Source organism: Tasmannia lanceolata, unplaced genomic scaffold (genome assembly GCF_043159265.1).
Source record: "Tasmannia lanceolata isolate RefF3 unplaced genomic scaffold, GAP_Taslan_0.1 ptg000004l, whole genome shotgun sequence".
NCBI lineage: Eukaryota > Viridiplantae > Streptophyta > Magnoliopsida > Canellales > Winteraceae > Tasmannia > Tasmannia lanceolata.
The window spans coordinates 11556530-11575061 of record NW_027518681.1 but is presented as its reverse complement, the minus strand read 5'-3'; the positions used below and the strand labels follow the sequence as shown (position 1 = coordinate 11575061).

The 18532-nt window shown below is 38.6% G+C and overlaps 2 protein-coding genes across 3 annotated transcripts; both read right to left on the bottom strand.

Annotated features, from left to right (window-relative positions):
* Positions 1-1502: 1502 nt before the first annotated feature.
* On the bottom strand, positions 1503-2346 carry LOC143875485 (cytochrome b6f complex subunit (petM)). Its single transcript, XM_077377050.1, has 2 exons — positions 2187-2346; positions 1503-2052 (listed from the first exon to the last, which is right to left on the bottom strand). The coding sequence occupies exon 2, from the start codon at positions 2032-2034 to the stop codon at positions 1678-1680; it is 357 nt and encodes a 118-aa protein (XP_077233165.1). The 5' UTR covers positions 2035-2052; positions 2187-2346; the 3' UTR covers positions 1503-1677.
* Positions 2347-3958: 1612 nt separating this feature from the next.
* Positions 3959-18031, bottom strand: LOC143875484 (B3 domain-containing protein Os01g0723500-like). Of its 2 annotated transcripts, none has more exons than XM_077377048.1 (4): positions 17673-18031; positions 7966-8395; positions 7760-7893; positions 3959-4360 (listed from the first exon to the last, which is right to left on the bottom strand). In XM_077377048.1, the coding sequence occupies exons 1-4, from the start codon at positions 17745-17747 to the stop codon at positions 4100-4102; spliced, it is 900 nt and encodes a 299-aa protein (XP_077233163.1). In that variant the 5' UTR covers positions 17748-18031; the 3' UTR covers positions 3959-4099. The 2 variants fall into 2 exon arrangements, with proteins under 2 accessions (XP_077233163.1, XP_077233164.1); XM_077377049.1 differs by having other exon boundaries at positions 7760-7878; positions 17673-18026.
* Between the last annotated feature and the right edge of the window lie 501 nt (positions 18032-18532).

The window sequence follows — 18532 nt, the reverse complement described above, 5'->3', positions numbered from 1 at the left end:
TTAAAGTCAGTCACTCAATAAAAAAGCATGAAAGAAAGGAGGACGAGATGAAAACTCTCTTTCTACACACCGATCAATCTAACCTAGATCAAATAAAAATAACCTTTTAAAACCACAGAAAATTCTAGTAAATAAGTACCCTGTTGCAAATCTTCACTTCTAGCAAGAATTTCCTAGGCAAGCTTTCTAACTCTGTTCTTCTCAGATTAGATGGATCCAACAACTTTCACATCACTTTGTGAAAAATTGTTGGGCCAAGGATTGAAATTTCAGTTTCGGTTTTAGTTTGGCCTCAGCAGAAGACGAAATTTCTGTGGCAATTTCAGATTCGGTTTAAATTTCAGTAAATTATAATTTCGGCTGAAATGTTTAAATTTTGGTTTTGGAAATTTCGGTTCTGGCCGAGATACGAAATTTCAGTATTTCGGCCGAAATTTAAATCTATGAGGCGGTGAACAATTCGACCACATGCCAAATATCGACGACAAGACATGTCGAAGGACAACACAAGAAATACATGGTTTGACATAAAAGCTTACATCCACGGGCGAGATCATGATCACCCAATTTCACCACTTGCAACCTTACTCCGTCTCCATCTCCACACTAAGATCCTCTCACACACGCCCCAAGAGAAGACACAAATTGTCTCCCTTCCTTGCTTATGAGAACCTCCCAATCCCCAAGAGGAAATCCCATGCTTTCTCTTACACTGAGAAAAATATTTTACGTGTGTGAGCTGCATTAGAGTCTGTTCAATTTTAATCCTTAGAATCTCTGTTTGAGGAGTGAGCGATTTATTACTTAAAAACTTTTATATCAGAACTGAATAGATCAGAACTTTGTTGAGTCTTAGGAGCTGTACTTGAAACGGGATTCGAAAGCCAAGCAGAGTTATGTAGAGCCCTTTCAGTTCTGGGTCAAGCCCAAAGCTCACTTAAATAGTGCTCTGCATCACAAACCTTATCTTATTAAATAGTGCTTTGCATCACAAACCTGATCTTTCAGGTTGGCCCCAAATCAATCATTCACAAAAATATACACTCGTATAGAGTTAAAATGGAAAAAATAAAATCAGACCATGAAAAACCTAAAAAAAAGTTCACAGACTACAAGAAATTGAAAAACAACAGAAGGAAAGAAATCATGTTACAAGATAACCCCTTTGATTCAAAACCTTTCCTCAGCCAAAAGTAACTGTTCATTTCATATCTACTGTCATCAGTCCTAAACCAGTAGGCATCACTGATACACAGACCATAAATTAAAGGGATTTCTGTCATGGGAATTTCATGTAAATGAATTTTTGCTTGAACACAGATCTGGTTGTTTTATATAAAAGTAACATTTTTGGTTGAATAGAGGGTGGTAAAGTATTCATCCCAACAATAGTTGAACTAATCTCTTATATCTAAGTTGAAAGATAGCTTTTGTTATTGCCTGAAGATCCTGTAAGTTCAGAAAGCAAATTGCATACAATTTTCAGTAGAAAGCCTAGAAAATCTTAAGACAAACACATTCATTATGAATTATTAAAATATATGACTACAATGCAATTTCAGCCAACACCCAGTTTGCTAAATCACGATGACTTTTCGATTTTATACTGCCAAAACAACTGAGTTGTACATTAGAAAAAGAAAAGATAAAAGAACAGACATGCTATTCACTCAATTCTCACTCAGATTCTTCCAACGTCGCTTCTATACGAATAAGAACGAATCCAACAGCAACCCCAATAAGAGTAAGACCATTCATGATTGCTGCAATCTTGAATATCTCATCCGCGGCATTACAAGTAGAAGATAGAGCTCCTCCTTTGCATTTGCCTTGAGATGGTGCCTTCAAAGAGTTCATAACCATAGCAAATGACTGGTTGGTACACATAGGAAGGCCTAAAGATACTATACTGTTGTTGGCTTTCAGGCCCCCAAATGAATTCAATCCATAGACTACATTGCTCTTTCTCCTCTGCGACGAATTGCGACTCGCCATGAAGGTCGCCGGAGAAATCACAGCTGATGCCGTCGCCATTTGTGCGAGACCCACAATCTAGAACAAGAACAATTTGATGAAAAATCAAAGAGAATTATAGAAGATATAGTGAAAAGAAAGTAGTGGTAGTAGTGAAAGATACAGAGAATCAACAAGAAGATTATATTCTCAACTAGAGTAAGGTGGATTACCTTCGTGGTGGTACTGAGGATTTTCGAGATGGGTGATGGATGATTTTGCAGTTTAGATGAGAGTGGAGTGAAGGAGACTTTGTATGAGGGGAGAGGAGGGAGTTTGGATAAGGTGAGAAGAGAGATGGTTGGTTGTAAAGCAGATTTGATCCTTTGCCTTGAGAAAATATATATTAACTTTAAATGCTTGGCCAAGAAAAATGATCCTCAAATGGCTAAAAATTACTCTCATCTCTTTAGTTCCAACCCGGCCCGAGTTGCTAATATACATATTTTCCCTCAATTGAAAGGGCATGTTGATGGTACTATACTTTTTCATAGGGGGTGAAACTCGGGCCGGGTTGGGTGGGGTTGAGGCCAAACCTAGCCCAACAGGAAGACCCAAAACTTCAACCCTAGCTCAATCCGACCCGAGCCTCTCAAGGAGGGCGACCCTAACTGAACCCGCATTTAAATCTCTCAATCCTAACCCAGCCCCATTTTCCAAATTGGACCGGGTTGGTCGAGGCAAAAACAAAAAAATACAAAAAAATAAAATAAAAGATGTCATAATCCTAAGATTTTGAAAACTTGATAAAATAGCTGTAGGATGGTGCTGGGTTCGGGCCGTGACGGGTTAGTTTTTCCTAACCCTAAACCAACCCAAGGAAATGCCAGCCCAACCTGAGCTGAAATCGGGTTGAAGGCGTCCGATTCGAGTTGAGCCCGGCCAAGTTGCACCCCTATGTTTCAAGCTTGGGCTCGTGTTTGAACCCAACTTACCTTGAAAGGAGTAACAATTAACCGGAAAAGAACACGTGTGATCTTAAAGATATCACGTGTACATGTTCAAAACGAGAAAACGATCATTTTGAAGATATGGCCCTTTGGTTTTTTATTTTTCTTTTTATATAGTTAAATGTTCTTCTTTTAAGGAGATTTTGTCGTCATGTGTAAAATACTTGCAAAACCATTTTGTCTCTCACTTTTGCAGGAGATAACAGCCACACAGGCTCGCTTTTTAAGAGATTTTGTCTTATTCATTTAATCCATCTGAGGTATCATTTGAGTCTACTGCAAAAGTGAGCCGTTAAATGGCTTTCCACATAATTTCCTAGTAAATCCCATAATCTATATAGGCTACTGAAATCTAGATCATGGTTTTAAATTTTGACCGAATTTCGGATTTCGGTGGAGACCGACACAGAAACCACCCAAAACTGAAATGGTCATTTATTTCGGCCGAAATTTTGGAATTTCGGGTTTTTCCGAAATTTGACACAGAAAATCTGTTTTTTTTAATATTAATTTAATATTTCACCGAAATTTCGGCCGAAATTTAATAATGAATAAAAAATTGTTTTCGGCTTTTGTATCAAAATTTCAAGGCCCGAAAGCGGTACCGAAACTGAAATTTTAAACCTTGATCTAGATCAATGATCATGATTTCACATACATGCTCCCTATTCTCCCGGGCTATATATTTTAAGCTAGTCTTATCTCTGCAAATGAGACGTTAAGGCCTCTTTGAAAGCCTTTAGCTATATCATTTCTAAAACAAATACAATCATAACTTGCAAATAATCACATTTGACTTCAAACCCATTTGTACATGAGAATTTATGCAGAAAAAAATATTTAAGAGGAACCCAATATAACAGTAGACGCTGTTGAGTGATTCAGGTCAATTTTGTGAAAATCATGGAAGCTTAAGCTACAAACATTTACACCATTAAAATACCAGATAGAACACAAGGCTGACAACCTAGAGATCATGAATTCAAACCCGGATATAAAGAAGAAAAACTAAAACTACTTTTGCTTAATATCAATAAGATTTAAGGTTCCGGGACCAGTTCCTACAGATAGATGCTGGGTTCAAAGAAAAAAAAACTGCAAATAATACAAAGCTCGTATCAGGACATGACTGCAAATCATTCAGCTGCCCGTACAATGTGAAGCTGTATGAAACTGCATGATCCTTGACCTATTCCTCGGATGAACTCAAAGGCACATATATCTCCTTCTCTTATGTTGTTCTCTTTCCTGAGAGGAGTCCAACCGCCCCCCAGCTCCAAGCGGTCTTTCCCCCATGTACAGGTTCTGACTTGCCATCTCTTCCCACTAGGATCAACAATGGTCAAACGCGGATTGCTTCTATTAAGAATTTCTCGCGCGAGAATTGTTGGAATTCTCTGCAGGCCAAAAGAGCACAGCATCAAATACTATACTCAACAGCTACTGTAGGAGAAATTGTTAAATAAATGAGGTGACAAATCAAACGCGGTCGGTTCTGATAAATCTGATAGTCACTTAATCATCAACGAGGAGACAATTCATTTTGTTTTTCTCTTTGCACAATTCAAAGACGGTTCAAACAAAGAAATGCCAATTGGCAACAACGATTACAACAGAAGTCCAGCATTGGCAAAGTAGTAGACTAATAGTACTATAAAATAGTAAGGGCACCAAGGTTAATTTTTTTTTTGAAAGATGACAATTTTATTGATACTATGGAAGTTACATTGGGGACCAGAGGTCCCATCTTGCAATACATAGAATCAATTAAGGGTGGCCTGGAGCATACTCCTAGACCAAATAATACCAACGAAGAAAATCTACTAATTCATCCACTACAGTGAGGACCACCCATCCAGACACTGCAATCCTGCCGAATACCTATTTTACCTCCCTACTAACTAGAATCGTAGCCTAGATAGATGGTTTTGATTGGTTAGCTAACTAAGATCAGTTAGTGCTCTTCCTCGAGAGCGGTGACTCTTGTCAGATTCTTTTTTTTTTTCCATTTTATAGGAGGATATCTTAGTCTTCTTCTCAGAACACAAAGAATTCCAACTCTTGACTAACCTCTGTTAGGCTTTGCCTCAATTTTTCATTTTTATGTGGGAAACAAGATGTCGCCTGACACATTACAATCTTCACAATTACAATCTTTCAACCCCTTACAATGCAGTCAATAGTACAAACCTGACTTGGGACAGCTTGTCCCCCCACTGTACTCCTTGAGATTTTCATAATGAAATTTGTTATCTTTCAAAAAAAAAGTACAAACCCGACTTGGCAAGTTTATCAGCTTCCTCATTAGCAGAACGAAGCATGAGAGAGAATTGATGATGAATGACTCTTCAGTAGTCACGAATTTTTCAATAATGTTGGACAACTTCCAAGGAACCTGTGCTGAGTTGTTGGCCCGCACTAGAACATTACTGGAATCTCCCTCCACTACCTATAGAAGAGCTCTGGACTCTGCCTCATTAGCCGCAAATCCCAATTGGATCGGAAAAAGACATCAATGAACGATCGTTTGAGTCACGGTTCAGCCCTTCAATCCCTGCAAGTCCTAGTTTTCCTTTGGCACTGCCGTCAAAGTTAAGTTTTACCCATCTATTAGGGGGAGAAGGGGTAGTAGGGAGGATTCAGGATGGGCAATTTTTTTATGCCCCTTTCCCAAATGATCTATTATATCCAGCGTAGACTATGGGGACGAATCATCCCCTGATTTGGCCAAAGCAACCAAATCCACCTTAATATCCGACAATAACTTGCCAAAGCATCTCTCTTTATCATTGAAGATTACTTTGTTCCTCTTTTGCCATATGTACAATGTAATCGCATAGGGGACAAGATTCCAAAGGGCACGGCCCATCTTCCCAAAGGGGGCCACTACACCAATTAAGGATTGTTTTCTTGATGGATCTGTGGAACACCCAAGAGAAACCAAAACTCCTGGTGTTGAAGAAGAGGGAGAACAACAACACAAGAGAATTGGTAAAGGGATCAGTGGATGGAGAAAGAGTCAGTTAGTACTCATCCTCGAGAGCCCTAAGTCTTATCAATTTCTTTTTTCTATGTTATGGGAAGATATCGTATGTCTTCTTCTCAGAATTCAAAGAATTCAAACTCTTGACTGACCTTTGGTAGGCTTTGCCTCAATGTCATCTACGCCCCCTACCCAAAAAGTTTCAATAATCTTAAGGTTCATGCAATTGTCTCCTTTTTGTTGACAGATACTGACCAAAATTAGTTAGGATGTGGTTCCACAAATGGTTAGACAAGTTTGGAAGTAGATGGAGTGCAAAGGTCACACTTCATCTATCAATGTGAAATGTGCTCACACTGCTTTCATATCAACATGCTCTTCAAGCAAGGTTCACAGTCACAAATTCTTGACTTCCTAACTACATCAAAGTTCTCTATTCTCTGAGATGCAAAGACTACAAGTCTAAATTTCTAACACATATTAAGTCCAACATACAAACTCTAAATGTCAAAGAGTTTAACAATAAGTGACCATTAAGAAAGAGAGTTGAATGATGTGTTACTTGGAAAAAAGAAATATCCAGTTATTCACAAACCATATATATATAGAGAGAAAAGTGTTCCTGCGCAGCTGCTCAGATAGCTTATCTGAGCAGCTGCTTCAAAAACTCATGTGGCCCCACATTTTTGGGGTGATCCAAAGCATTCATTTGGAAGGCCCTTCCATGGATAGGGTGTGTACCAAAAAGAGAAAAAGGGAGACCAAGATGATCCCCCAGGAAGTACAAACAGAATAGAAGAAAAAAGGTATACAAAAAGACACAAAGGGAAGTGTTGGAAATTTATACTATTTCATAGTATAATAAATTATACTGTTTCAAATGACGTTTACAAACCCCTCTTCTTTACAAGGACACCCTAGCTCAGTGTCTTTTACCATTGATTCGAACATCTGGCTGTTTTAGAGAGAAGACTATAAGCCTTTGTCAGTAAAAGGATTTTTTTCCTCTTTCAAAAACAATAAATTATACTGTTTCATATTACATAGTATAATATAAAGGGAGTTATTCATATTACATAGTATAAAATATTATACTAATTCATAGTATAATAAATTATACTATGAACTAATAAATTATACTATTTCATAGTATAATAAATATGTCACAATATAAAAAGGGAAGTCATATCAGCATTCAGCACAAACATGTTTTATAATTGCACTAGCCCATCTTGTCCTTTATTATTTAAAGAGCTATCAAGGCTTATTACAGTTCCCAAAAAGATCTTACAAACCATTTAAAAAGGAAAAGACCAGCACAACCTTTTTACAAACAATATAAAAAGGGAAGTGATATCAGCATTCAGCACAATCATGTTCTTATAGTTGCACTAGCCCATCTTGTCCTTTATTATTTAAAGAGCTATAAAGGCTTATTACAGTTCCCAAAAAGATCTTACAAACCATTTAAAAAGGAAAAGACCAGCTGGGTTTGTGCAATTATTAAAGCATGGTTGTGCTGATACTATTTCCCTATAAAAAGTGTCTCCATAGTAATTATTATAATAAGGTGCAGATGAATGAGGTTGGAAATGATATTCAATAGTGTATATGTGCTAATTTTTTTATTGCCATTATCTTACAATAACGTATTAGCAAAACTAAGGGGAAGGTGTTTAGGCTAAAGTTGATTAACTTTAGGGTTTTTTCCCATTTCGGATGGGAGCTAAACATCAGGACTTCAAAAGAACCACAGTATAAGTGCTGAGCATGTAGAAAGCAAGGCATGATATGTGCAAGGCATGAAACTCACAACATGATTATTTTTAGTTCGGCTCCACTTCCAAGTTATAGAAAAATGTGGCTTCTCTAGTTTCAGTTGACAAGGGAATGCTTGAACCACTCCTTTACTTCCAATTTTGCCTCGTGTACCTGCACCATTGAAGACTGCAACTAAAATGTTGATAGAAAAAATGGGAATCCCTTAGAGATTCAATAAAAGAAATAAACAGTACTCACGATTTGAGCCTCTACTGTAATGGCTACATTTGCATAAATGAGAGCCCGTGACTCTTTCTTCAAATTTGTTTGGACTGTAATATCTAATCTTGCATGAAGGAGAGCCCGTGACTCTTTCTTTCTGCAGTTCTTCTAATTTGTTTGGACAGTGCCCACCCCAATTCATATCAGCTAAGGCATCCTCCTTTTCACATCCACTTTTACCAAATATTAAAACATCAAATTCTGAATTTCCATCATACTCTAAAACTAAAAAATCTCCAGTTTGTAATGAATTATCTTTCACGAAGTTCTGCCAACCCTCTTGGAAAAACAAATCATTGCCAATTCTTTCCACCTTTACATGCCAAAATTTTCCAGTAGGATTTTTTAGGATGGATTTGTTAAGTAGCTTTCCATTGAAACGCCTGACAAAAGCTGGTGGTATCCGCTACAACAAAATATAGTTTGGTTTAATCACTGTATAGTCAATCACACATACAAAAAAAAGGCACAACCAAGTAAATTGATCAGATTCAACTTCGGAAGAACATTTGAATCACAAAAATACATCCATAAGGAAACTTTTCAAGGAAATGCTAAAGAACAAAACAGTCACTTATCCATAAGATATAGGGAAATAATGGCTGGAATACTTGAAATTCAGTTTCTTTATTTTAAACTTTTCTGATTGGTTGTTGATAACTTGTAGGGAATTGTACCATCCAATGAGAAAAGTGTAAACACACAAGTGTGAGTTTCATCTCCAATATCCGTGTTTGGATAGTTTTTTGAATTTTTACAATTTTAGAAACATTACTATTACATACTAAGTCTAGGGTTTTGGGAGTCAACAACTTTATATATATACCCCTCGATTTGTGGAGGTTAAAGTGGATGGGTATAAACCTCCACAAATCTGTCCATTTTTAACTTCCAAAAATCGAAGTGTTAGGATGATCCTATGGAGCTGATTTTCTGGGCACACCCTATCTATGTAAGGGCCTATCAAACGAATGCTTTGGATCATCCAAACAATGTGGGCCCGCAGCTAAGGTTAGCTGCGCTCGAGCACAGAAACAGGGTGGGGCTACATTTTTGGTGGGATCCAAAGCATTCATTTGATGGGCCCTTTCATGTGTAGGGTGTCCACCGAAAATCAGCTCCATTGGATCACCTTAGGGTGTCCATTTGTGGGGCAAAAAATGGACAGATTTGTGGACAAACAGTATCTGTCCATTTTTGGCCCCACAAATGGACACCCATTGGTGATCCAATGGAGCTGATTTTTGGTAGGCCCCCCATCCATAATGGGGCCTTCCAAATGAATGGTTAGGATCACCCCCCCTATTTCTATGCTCGAGCGCAGCAACCCTTCTCTCTCTCTGATCCCCCCTATTTCTGTGCTCGAGCGCAGCAACCCTTCTCTCTCTCTCTCTCTCTCTCTCTCTCTCTATATATATATATATATATATATATATATATATATATATATAATTTAACCCAAAACTAAATCACTTCTATTTAACACAGTAAGTTTGCTGGCATTTAAAAAAAACAATATGTTTGCCCTATTCTCCTTGTGGTTTCACGTTGTTTATCTAAGGAAGAAGTCATTAGCTTCCTTCTTTGGATCCTTTTGTGATTTTTGCAACGTTGTTTGGTAAAAGAGTGAGGTCTTCCCTTGTTCGATGAAGAATAATGGATTGGGATGCTACAACTCCGAGGAAGATGTCCCTAGAGATCAACCTATGAGATTAGAAGTGTTCAAGTGATGGAGGAGATAAGTTGAGAGAAAGAGAGATAGATAAAAGTGAGAGTCAATGATGTGACCTCTCACATAATATTATATATATATTTAGGGTTACATAAGATAACAAAGACTAAAATACCCTTCGAACACTCTCTCAAGCTAGAGTGTATATGTCATACAACCCCAGCTTGTTACAAATGTCACTCAACTTAATTTTCCCAATGGTTTAGTGAACACATCGGCCAGAAATGAAATGAAAATCCACTTCAAGATGCTTCCTTCTCTCATGAAAGACTAGATTCTAGGCGATATGAATAGCAGCTCTATTGTCACAATACAAGGATGCTGGAGATGAGGAACGAACACCAATCTCAGACAACAGTTACCTCAACAGGTAAACTCTCCACACGTGTGAGCCATAGCTCAATATGCTACCTCTGAACTAGATCTAGCCACCACATCTTTTCTTACTCAGCTATGATACCAAATTTCCTCTAAGAAAAGTACAGTACCATGTGGTCGACCTCTTATCTGCTGGAGATCCTGCCCAATCTCATTAGTGAATCCTTCCTACTTCACATGATTATGTTTTCTGAAGAATAAGTCTTTCCTAGGAGCGCTCTTGAAGTACTTAACTATTTGAAGAATTGTTCCCCGATGGAAGGTAATTGGAGAACTCATGAATTGACTAATCACTCCCACTGCATAGCAGAGGTGGAGGCACGTATAGCATGAGTGGGGCCACGCCCCCTGGCTTGCAAAATCCCTTTAAAGGTGCATGGATGTACATGCATGCTTAAGTAGTTTCCCCACAATGACCAATGCAGGCAACTGTAAATTAGTCCCCCCCTCCAAGTGTAAATTTCTGGCTCCGCCCCTGCTCATAGGAAATATCAAAATGAGTCGCAGTAAGTAAATCAGGTTGCCAACCAGTCTGTGATACAAGACTGGGTCTTCAAAATCTTGTAATGAAATGACTTCATGTGAATTTCGTTTCGGCCTTGGCTGAAAGCAAAATATTTCAGCCGTTTCGTTTCGTTTTGGACGAAATTTAAAACCATGCCAAGAGGTTGCTTCATATAAACCTCCTCGGTGAGGTCACCATGTAAAAAGGCATTCTGCACGTCCAACTGATATAGCGGGCAATCCCAATTTACCACCAAATATATAAGAACCCGGACAGAGGAAATCTTCACAACTAGAGAGAACGTCTTAGTATAATCCACCCCAAGCGTCTAAGTACCATCTAGCAAATACTTAATGGAGAAAACCCATGACAACCAACGGTCTGAGAAACGGAACTTAGCAGAACCAACTGCCAAGTGCTATTGGAATGAAGAGCATCCATCTCAACATACATAGTGGCATGCCAAACTGGATGAGCTAATGCTTCTGCAATAGATTTTGCATCAACAACATAAGGCAAAGAAGAAAGAAAGCTCATATAGGAAGGGGAAATGTAATTATAAGAGACAAAATGAGAGATAAGATGTGCAGAAATACGTGAACGAGTTCGAGAAGCAACTGGGGAATTAAAGGGAACTGTAGACAGCTGGATACTTGAGGGAGACCTATCAGACTGAGAAGGTAGTTGGTCGGGTGGAGGTGGATCTAAGGCAGACACATCGTGATGTGGTTGTACAATCCTGTAAGGGTCATGAGTATAAACTTGCAGCTAAGAAGGTGTGACATCCAAGGAGGAAGAAGGAATGGGAAGAGATAGTCCACTGCCATGAACAAAATCAGTCTTAGAGTTAGAAAAGTACGAAGTAGAAGAATCCTAGAATAAGAGACTCAAAGTATTCTTGGAAGATTAGTTGGTGATGGTCCATTTACGGAAAGAACGATTCCCTGTTGGTACGTGTTATAAACTGAAGATTCAGAAGTATGAACCTTATCAGATAATCAAGAAAATCAACGACAATACTTATGTCGTAGAGCTTCCCAAAGACATGTCCAGTTCTTTGATGTTGAATATTTTTGACTTGTTTGAGTACATCTGCCATAAATACTAGCTTATTTAAAGATTAACTTTAGTTCGATTTTTTTTCAAGTGGGAAAGTCTAACGTAGAACAATGCACCGAAGAGTTCTAAATGTGCAAGATCAAACTAATGATTTTGAGTTTACTTTACTAATTTGATAAATTTTATTCATAGCTGATTTGGAGGATTTTGAGTCCGTTCTTTTTAAGGAAGTCATCTTAACCCGAAATGAATCACTTCTTTTCTATTGAATACCATATGTTTTCTGTATTATACTTGTGTATTGAATCAGCTCACTTCTATTGAATCACTTCGCTGCCAATCTGCCATCTCCTCTTCGCAGCTGGTATCATATTCTTTCTTCACCCAAAGGTAAACATAATGAAATTTATCAAGAAATTACTTCACCTTTATGAAATTTTTATAAGTCAGTGAATCAACAAATCAAAAGGCAAAATTATCTTTGGCTTGGTCCGGAAAGAAAGGAAAAGAAGAATAAAAGAGATCTTTGCGTTCGTGAAGCATAACAGAATTCATTCTCCCAGTTTCTGGGCAGCATCAAATCAAGATTTCTATGGCTATAAGAAAGGATATTGAATCTTGTATCCAGTCCTTCACCAATCTTAATGGTGCCATGTCCAATCCCATATTTGGGAAATTGGTCTATCGTCCGACCAAGGAGAGGACTCTTGGAATCTATAGCATCAAAGATGCTAATATAAAGGATATGATGAAGCTAGGGTGGCGTGTTATTGAGTCAGGGCGTGCTATTGAGTCAGAATTGTTTGAAACAAATACCGTAATGCCAGATACCTCCATTGTCTCCCCATTCAAAAAGCCAAGCCCACCTGTGAGGGATCTAGTACATGGAGATCAATCTATAACAAGGTTGCCAGAGCGAGAAGTGAAGGCTAGCATGAAGGGTCGGAGAATTTTTTTAATAGTTAAATATTTTAAAAAAATAAAAATTACTAAAAAATATAAGAAATAATTAGATGAACCAAATATTAAAAACACTTTTTATTAAAAGATCCAACATTTACTTAAGGGAAAATCACTATCACTTGAAATGCCTGTGTTGACCAGTCTATTGACCAATGCGTTGACCAGTGCCTGACAACATGAAAAATTTTTAGAAACCAAATTATGAGATTTTTTTACCGGACTATTGAGATTTAATAATGTTTGGACATGATAGAATTTATGAATTTTAAAACTGTAAAAATACCCAATCATTTGGAAGTTAAGATGTTAACCCGATCTCATCGTTTCCATTCAAATCAAGTACAAGAACTTTGAAATCTGATAAGAAACGAAGGAGATATGAATTTTACAAGATAGCAACTGAAATCTGAAATCCAGGTACGGAATTCCGTAGGATCCCACAGAGTTCTGTGCACGGAATTCCGTGAAACCCCACAGAGTTCCGTGAAGCGCGTTGGTCCATAAAAAATATAGCCGTTGGAGTTATAAAAGTTGCACAGAATTACCATTTTACCCCTGTAAAGGCTAGTTTTGATTTTTGGCTATATATATGGGTTTAAACTTGCATGTTAACTTGATCAAAAGGTTTTCCAACACATCTAAGGCCTATACAAACACTTGCAAACCATCTTTGCCTTGAATATCTCTCTCCACCTCATTTGTGCCTTGATCTTGATTAAACCCTTTTGAGAGTGGATTAAGCTTTACTTGTAATCTTCTTTGAGAGAATTTTTGTGTGAGCTTCAACTTGTAATCAAGCCTACATAGAGGCTATATCTTCTTCTTCTTCTTCTTGTTTCTTCAAGATTGTAAAGAGGGTTTTACGCTTCGGCCCTTGAGAAATGAGAAGCTTGCTTATAAGAGGGTCTTACGCTTCAGCCCAAGACAGGAGAAGCTTGATTATTGTAATTGACTCATTGATCTGGCCATTTGAAGGAGGATCGAGATAGTGGAAACCGCGCGCGTACGTGAAGTGTGGACGTAGGACTTGCTCCGAACCACGTAAATCCTTGTGTTCATTGTCTCTTTCACTCTTCTCTCCTTTGTGGAATATTGTTGGTAATATCTTTTACTTATCTTTTACAAATCAGCAAGGGCTAGTTGCATTTTCAATTTCTAGGGTTTAAACACAATGCAAATTCAAAATTTTGAATTAGACCGAATTCACCCCTCCCCCCACCCCTCTATCTCTCTCGGTTTGTCTATTGGGATTTCACATCCCATTTCAGCTCTTCTCACATCTGAGTCCTTCAACCCCCTGAGATCATGGTTGAGCCCATCATCAGTTCAATGGCAAAATCCTACTCAAGAGTTTTCCAATATTCACATAATGCTCCAAAAAGAGAACCAAATTCTTTTCTTTTAAATGGCGGCAAATTTATTAAAAGCAACAAGGACAGTATGATCGATACAAAGAAAGAAAAGAAAAGCCAGATACAAAGAAAAACAACTGAAAAGAGAAATAAAAAGCAAAGTCAGGGATGCAAGCAATCAAAAAGTTATAATGACTCCTTAGACACCCCCTCTCATGCTAGACTATCGGCTACTTCATTAGACGATATTCTAACATGATGAAAGGCAATGGATGAAGAACCCGACCAATCCTTGATCTCATCAAGAAACTGTCGAATCTCCATGGATGAGGATGGGACCCAAGAGCCCACCGAATCACATTTAAAGCATCTCCTTCAACCACTACCTTATCCATGCACTCTTTATTTAGCAACTTTATTCCTTGGTGCAAGGCTCGCACCTCCACCTCACTAGCATCGGCTATGGCAATAGTAGGGGTGCAACTCGGGTCGGGTTCAACCTGAAAAAAAGTCGGGTCGGGTTGAGTTTGGGTTGGGTTCGGGTTGACTTTTTCCAACCCGGGTTGAGGGTTTGGGCAACCCGACCCGAGTGAAACCACACTTTTTTATGAAATTTATTTTGAGGAGTGATAAATCGACCCCATATATCTTAAATCGACCCCTATGTGTCTTTCTCTCTCTAAACCAAAGGAGAGAGAAAGAGACATAGGGGGTCGATTTATCACTGCCCTTTAATTTTTTGTAAGCTTAATCTCTCGGGTTAGGCTGGGTTGAACTCAGGTCGGGTCGGGTTCGGGTAAATAAAAAGGGTTGCTCGAGTCAGGTCAGGTTGGCCTCAACCCGACCCAACCCAACCCAACTCAACCCGACTCGAGTTGCACCCCTAGCCAATAGGGCCCTTGAAAGCCCAAATAACCTCCCCCGACTCATTCTAAGAACATGGCCAATTCCTGCAAGGCCTAGATTCCCGAAACTAGAACCGTCAAAGTTAAGCTTCAGAAAGCCAATGGGGGAAGGAACCCATTTCTGCATTGTCTTTTCATTGTGTTCCACACTGAGGCGTATCTCTTTCCAACCATTCCATAGCTCACAAGCAGTTACGAATTTGAAACAAGGTATAGTCTTGACCTAGGAAATGGTCAAAGCTACCACTTTAATGTAAAGGTAGGATGAGTTCTTAGCATAATTTTTGAAGACTTGCATTTCTTTCTTTCCATAGGACCCCACAAGGTAGCAAGAAGAGATACATTCCAAAGTATTCTCCCTTTCTTTGTCAACGGAACAAGAGACCAACCCAACAATAGATCAATAAGTTTCTCAGGAATCACCCAAGCAATCCCGAATCTACTTAGGATTTTGCTCCACAACTCCCTGGCTAGGCGGAAATGGAAAAAGAAATGGTTCACTGAGTCCCCCACCTCAATGCATAAAGCATAGTGATCAATAATACGAATTTGAAACAAGATAACCAAATTCTTCTGCCTAGTGAGATAACCAAGGACAATTTGAAGTGGTCCAGATTCGTTGACGCCTGACGGTGATCTTTCCAGGATGCTTTCCTGGAACATCTTTACAACCAAACATCCTAAGCTTTATGGACCCATTTCACTAGATACCCAATACTACCTAGAAAGTTGCCTTCTTTAGCTAAAGTGATTTTTTGCAGAGAACTCCAACGAAATTTTTTCTCAAAGCTCGGAATCACAGGTTGCCCTATGATGTATTTTTTGGAATAGAACTGAAGAGATTAAATCCCATGTTTTCTTTTCATTTCCTATTTCAAAAACAATTTGGTATCTCTCACTCCTGTGTGACAAGCCTCAGTGAACTCTGTTCCATTTAGCACTCAAAGCTTAAATTTAACATTCGGGGGGAGGGCGGGGCTTCAAGTCCTCTTTGAATCAGACATCCAGAATAGTTTGGCCACCTTCTGTCCCGAATTTAGTAAAAATCTGGGACCGATCTCCAACTGTATAGAAGAGGTACTGGCTTTCTTCTATGGTATTCGATTGTGCAAAACTCATTTTGGTATAAATCCACCTTGGAAAGAACAATTGTAGTTTTGTTTTCAGCCACATCAGCAAAAAAAAATCAAATTCAACTGGTATGCTTTCTCATCCTTAACAGAATCAAAGCTGTGGTGAGATCATCTCGGTGGCATATTTGATATTTCCTAATTGTTAATATAAGGAAAATGGATTGCAGACTGCTTTGCCTATAAAGGTGCAACCTCCAATGAAAGAGTATTTTTCAGCCCTCCTAATGAAATCTCCCAACTCATTGCAGAAGATATAAACGGAATGTCTTTATATTGCTTCGTGTGATCTCCCTCTTTGGTCATTTCCCCTTTCTCCTTTGCCACACATCATATTGTATTTCTGCAGTTAGGCTCACCTTCAGCTCCTGATGTATTCTAGCTTTTTTCCTACAGCAATTCCTCAACGGGTGTGCATTGAGTAATGAGGCTTGGCTTGAGAAGATAAAATGTCCTCCACAGCAATTACTTGCTTATCAAGCAAAAAAACGAAAGAAAGAAAGAAAAGGAAGGCCCTCAACTGGTGTATTAATTGAGCAATGAGGCTTGGCTTGAGAAGGTAAAATTTCCTCAATGATTTGTCAATGGGTGCCGACCCCAACTAGTTTGGGACAAAGGCTTTGTTGTGTTGAGTTGAGTTGAGTAGAGAATTTGTCAAAGGGTCAACTTTGAACCCCGAGAGAGTTTCTCAGGGTCTGCTAAGGGAAGTGTCTTCAAGGGACATTGGTTGAGTCTGAGCCATATTTCCCAACTGATTGAGGCCAATTTTGTGATGATTATCCAAAGCTATGACACTTAAATACAACACGTGCACATCAGGTAAGCATGAGAAAATAAACAAAAGGGATACCAGTTCTCTAAGAGAGTTTGGGCAATTACAAGGTCAATGCCTACATCCACGGGCGACAACACGATCTTCCACTATGAGAAAAACAATATGTAGGAATTACAATGGATTAACCAAAACCCACAATGCCGCAACCCTTTCCTTGCTTCTCTCAACCAAGACCGTACATGAGAATAATTCAAGAGAAAAATCCCGTGAAAAAACCCCAAGATAACACCCCAAGAAGAGCCTCTCTCTCTCTCTCTCTCTCCTCTTTGCAGCAGACACACAAAGAGAAACTCACGCCCTAGCCGCATTTGCCCCCACGCTCTTCATCGTGTGAGCACAAGTTTTTTTATATCCCTTGCGTTTTTGGAAAACCTGAAAAACCCACTTTCTAATTTGCTTTTGCCTTGACACCCAAGTAGAAATAAGGCAACTTTCCCAACAGTAATGATGTCTGAGGGCATCAATATATGTCATCGAAAACCTACTTTAATCATGTCAACATGTGACTCACCAAATGGAAATGTACGCTAAGAATAAACTGCAAAATGATAAGAAAATGAAAGAACGGTGAATAACAGAAGAAGATGAATCATTTTTATTTTATTTTTTCATTTTTTTCTTCCCATAAGAATGAAAAGTAGAAAATCAAATGATCATGGATTTTGGTTCTCGAAATCTCCAGACAAAAAATATGAACAATGCTACTAAACATTTGGTAGAAATTTACACATAAGTTCAGAAGAAAGCAAATCTAAAATACACATTGGAAGAGTGTAGAGAATAACAAGCAAATAGAAAAGAAAGAGAGAGAGAGAGAAGATCACCAATTTTGTTGTAAAATCTCCAATCAAAACTTTGAAGAAGGAGGCTCTTCGTAGGGAGGTAGGCTTACGACCCATTTTTGAGAGAAGTGGTGAGGAATCTTACTTAGATGCGTTTTCACCATCTCTGGATTTTGTAGACGTACAAATGTACAATGACGTTTACAAACCCTCTTCTTTATAAGGACACTCTAGCTCAGTGTCTTTTACAATTGATACGAGCATGTGGCTGTTTTACACAGACGACTACATATGCTTTTTGTCAGTAAAGCAGTTTTATCACAGAAGGATATATGTGCTTTTGTCAGTAAAGCCTGAATGGTTTTCAGCTCCTGCCTCCTTTTAAAGAGTAGGTGTGTGTGCCCACCTGATATACTTCTCTCGGATCACTCTTGGGTCGATGATAAATTCGCCCCTTGTAATTATTATACTGCTATCTTTGTATTATCTTTGTTCCTTCAGGACCACGTCGGCTCTGTTTATATATATATTCTATTGTCCTTTTCAAAAAAAAAAAAATCGCCCCTTATAAGATAAATTCACCCCTTTAACATGAAAGGTCGTTAAGTCTAACGGTTCAAAAGATACTCGCTCTCGCTACCCTTGTTGGGGAACTTTACATCATCTAAGCAGGGCGAATGGCTAGAATTGTCAAGCTATAGTGATCTTTCGTGGCACAAAGGCATCTCCATGGTGGGACCCATTGGATGAACGGTAAGAGATCACGCTACCATTACATGAGTGGACCCAATAATTGCATCTCATAGGAGCACTTAGATAAGTGCATCTCATATATTCGATACCCTTCAAAGTAAACATGACTTGAGTTATAGAATGATTATGTTGGAAAATGTTAAAAAAGA

Coding starts and splice junctions, on each gene's coding strand:
- LOC143875485 (XM_077377050.1), bottom strand. CDS start 2,034: ATGGCGACGGCATCAGCTGTGATTTCTCCGGCGACCTTCATGGCGAGT.
- LOC143875484 (XM_077377048.1), bottom strand. CDS start 17,747: ATGGGTCGTAAGCCTACCTCCCTACGAAGAGCCTCCTTCTTCAAAGTT. Junction 8,396..17,672: donor GAGATTTTACAACAAAATTG/GTGATCTTCTCT, acceptor ATTTTGTTGTAG/CGGATACCACCAGCTTTTGT. Junction 7,894..7,965: donor TTACAGTAGAGGCTCAAATC/GTGAGTACTGTT, acceptor TTTTAGTTGCAG/TCTTCAATGGTGCAGGTACA.